Below are 2488 nucleotides of genomic sequence, written 5' to 3' on the forward strand. Positions count from 1 at the left end.
GTCATATTTCAGGCGCTAATTCGTTGGTTCTGAGTGGAATCGACCCGGGCACGCACTTCTGGGAGCTCCAACTTAGAACTTGGAATGAGACGCTTAAACCTGTTGCAGAGGTGATGCTGCATGTGGAAGTAGTGGTGGATCCTTCGGACGAGAACTCACCATGGAGATATAAGTTGCGAGAGGATGAAAAGAAGCCGGAAGTGTTAGTCAATCCAACTATTGCAGACGAGTGTGGATTAAGTAGACGTGAGGTGCTGCCAGTGTGTTACGTGTCGTCGACGTCACGTGCGTTTGATGGTCAAAAACGAATGTGGCTGCAGGTCATGGAGGGACTTAGCAGTGGTGGACCCGGTCGAGGCACAGTTGACTTTCGGTTCGAGGTGAAAAGTTTTGAGAGAGTTGAGGCAGATGCTCCGTTTGTTCACGCTCTTCGTCGATTAAACGTGAGTGTTCACGGTCTTCCTTTAGAGGTGAGTTTGAACTGGTAATATAGCAAATCCACACCGTGCTAACCGTGTGTCGTGCTTGTAGATTGCTCGAAATGATCTCTCGGACGAAGAAGCTACTCCCGATGGAGCCATTGAGGCACTACTCAACAGCTTCTACCGTCAATTTCCACTGACACGCCACGATTCTCGAAAACTTTCGACGTTGGATCAACCAGCTCTACTTCAACTTCGTCCGCCATTCGCTGCTAGAGTCTGGAACGACCTGACGGACTCGTTGTCCTCCTGCGCTGGTGGCCTCATCATATTCTCCAACTCGCGCAGTCTCTCGGATAAACTGCTCGTTCTGGCATCTCGACTCACTGGACCTCGAGCCATTGTGATGGAACTCGCGAATCTTCATCCAACTCGCGTTGACGTGGATATTCTCCTGGCACCCTCACACTTCGCGAAGGAACACTACTCCGTAGTGACAAACGTTCGTGCTCGCAACACGTTTGTATTATCTACTGGTGTAGATACCCAACGATTTACACCTGCCACTTTGATCTCACCAGGCGAGCATTTTGTCATCGGCTACGTTGGACGACTCTCATCGGAGAAATCACTTGGAATTCTCTTAGCAGCTATGAAGATCCTTGCGCCGATCTGTTCGCATTGCAGACTAAGGGTGGTTGGTGACGGTCCACAAAAGTCTCAACTTCAAGAACTTGCCGCGGAGTGGGGGTTACTTGGAACTAGTGTCGACTTTGTGGATGGAATCTATAACGACGAGCCAGAGCTGGTTCGAGAGTTTCGTGAGATGCACGTGTTTGCAAGCCCCATGTTCACCGAGACGCTAGGCCTCGCTGTTCTAGAAGCTATGAGTGTGGGTGTACCTGTTGTCGGCTTTATCTCTGCTGGAACGGGTGAGTTTCTTGAGGATGGCTTGAACTGTGTTGCTGTAATGAAAGCGACGGCCGAGAAGTTTGCTGGTGCTCTTCTTCAGTTTATCCATGACAAGGAACGCAGGCTTCGGATTGGTAGACAAGCCCGACGTACTGTGGTGGAACTCTTTTCAACCCACAGAGCACTCGAAAAATACGGAAGGCTTTACGAACGCGCTGGGCGGACGATAAATTTTTCCGGTAGATACAAATGCCACCGTGAAGAGGAGACATTTGGAGGTTTAGCGGGTGAGAATGTGGAGAAAACAAAGGGCCAAAGTTGACATGTTGGAAATGAGAGAATGCTTACATGTTCGCTTGGAGCCGTCCTCAGGTCAGACCGATCTTTTATTACGTGTTCAGTAAACCGATCTTTACCGGGACGGACGGATAGCGCGGTTGAATTAGTCCGTGATATCCAGCATTTCGTCGCTTTTTTAAACCAGAATTATTTGATTAATGCTTACTGTTTCCGAAGAGCTACACAAAAAGAATACTCTAATACAGTACTACTTAAGTATTCGTCTTAATGAAGCTTAGTATTTTTCAAGTATGCAGGAGCAAAATGCTGGTATGGATTTCACATGTCAGGACAGTTAAAAGGGAGTGTTCTAGCTGGACTCAAAGTGCTATGAAATAAACCTGGTGGGGGCGGGTATCCGACAACGTAATTGAGTAGATGCCGGTACAATATCTAAACTTGTTTTGAGTGTTGTCACGGGCGGGGTGGGTGCTCGACGAGGGCCAAATGCGATCTATACTGATAGCACATCTTTCATTGCCCTTCACTTACTATACACACTGTAAATCGTTTTGCAGAAATGTGACTCAATACTGTTTCATGCAATAACGCGGTTTTAAAGTAAACATGAACAACGTAAGCTACAGTATAGCACAAAGTTGTACTTGATTGCACATGCGTTATACTTTTGGTGCTATAGATCCACCATGCCGTATTCAATGATGTTAGAGCACACTCCATTCCAACATACTCGCTACGGCTCCGATATGTCGATGGGGGCGCCAGTGTCGGTGCTTCCCTCGCATTTCGCAATATTCATGAAGCATTTGTTCGCATACTCGACGCCGTTCTCGTCGGTCACAGGGTTGTAGATT

The 2488-nt window shown here is 47.7% G+C and overlaps 1 protein-coding gene across 1 annotated transcript; it reads left to right on the top strand.

Moving 5' to 3' along the window:
- Positions 1-113: 113 nt before the first annotated feature.
- PPTG_00201 (hypothetical protein) lies at positions 114-1741 on the top strand (the record flags this gene model as incomplete). Its single annotated transcript, XM_008891569.1, has 2 exons — positions 114-470; positions 532-1741. The coding sequence occupies 2 exons, from the start codon at positions 114-116 to the stop codon at positions 1654-1656; spliced, it is 1482 nt and encodes a 493-aa protein (XP_008889817.1). The 3' UTR covers positions 1657-1741.
- Positions 1742-2488: the final 747 nt, after the last annotated feature.

This window comes from Phytophthora parasitica, assembly GCF_000247585.1.
Source record: "Phytophthora parasitica INRA-310 unplaced genomic scaffold supercont2.1, whole genome shotgun sequence".
Lineage (NCBI taxonomy): Eukaryota > Oomycota > Peronosporomycetes > Peronosporales > Peronosporaceae > Phytophthora > Phytophthora nicotianae.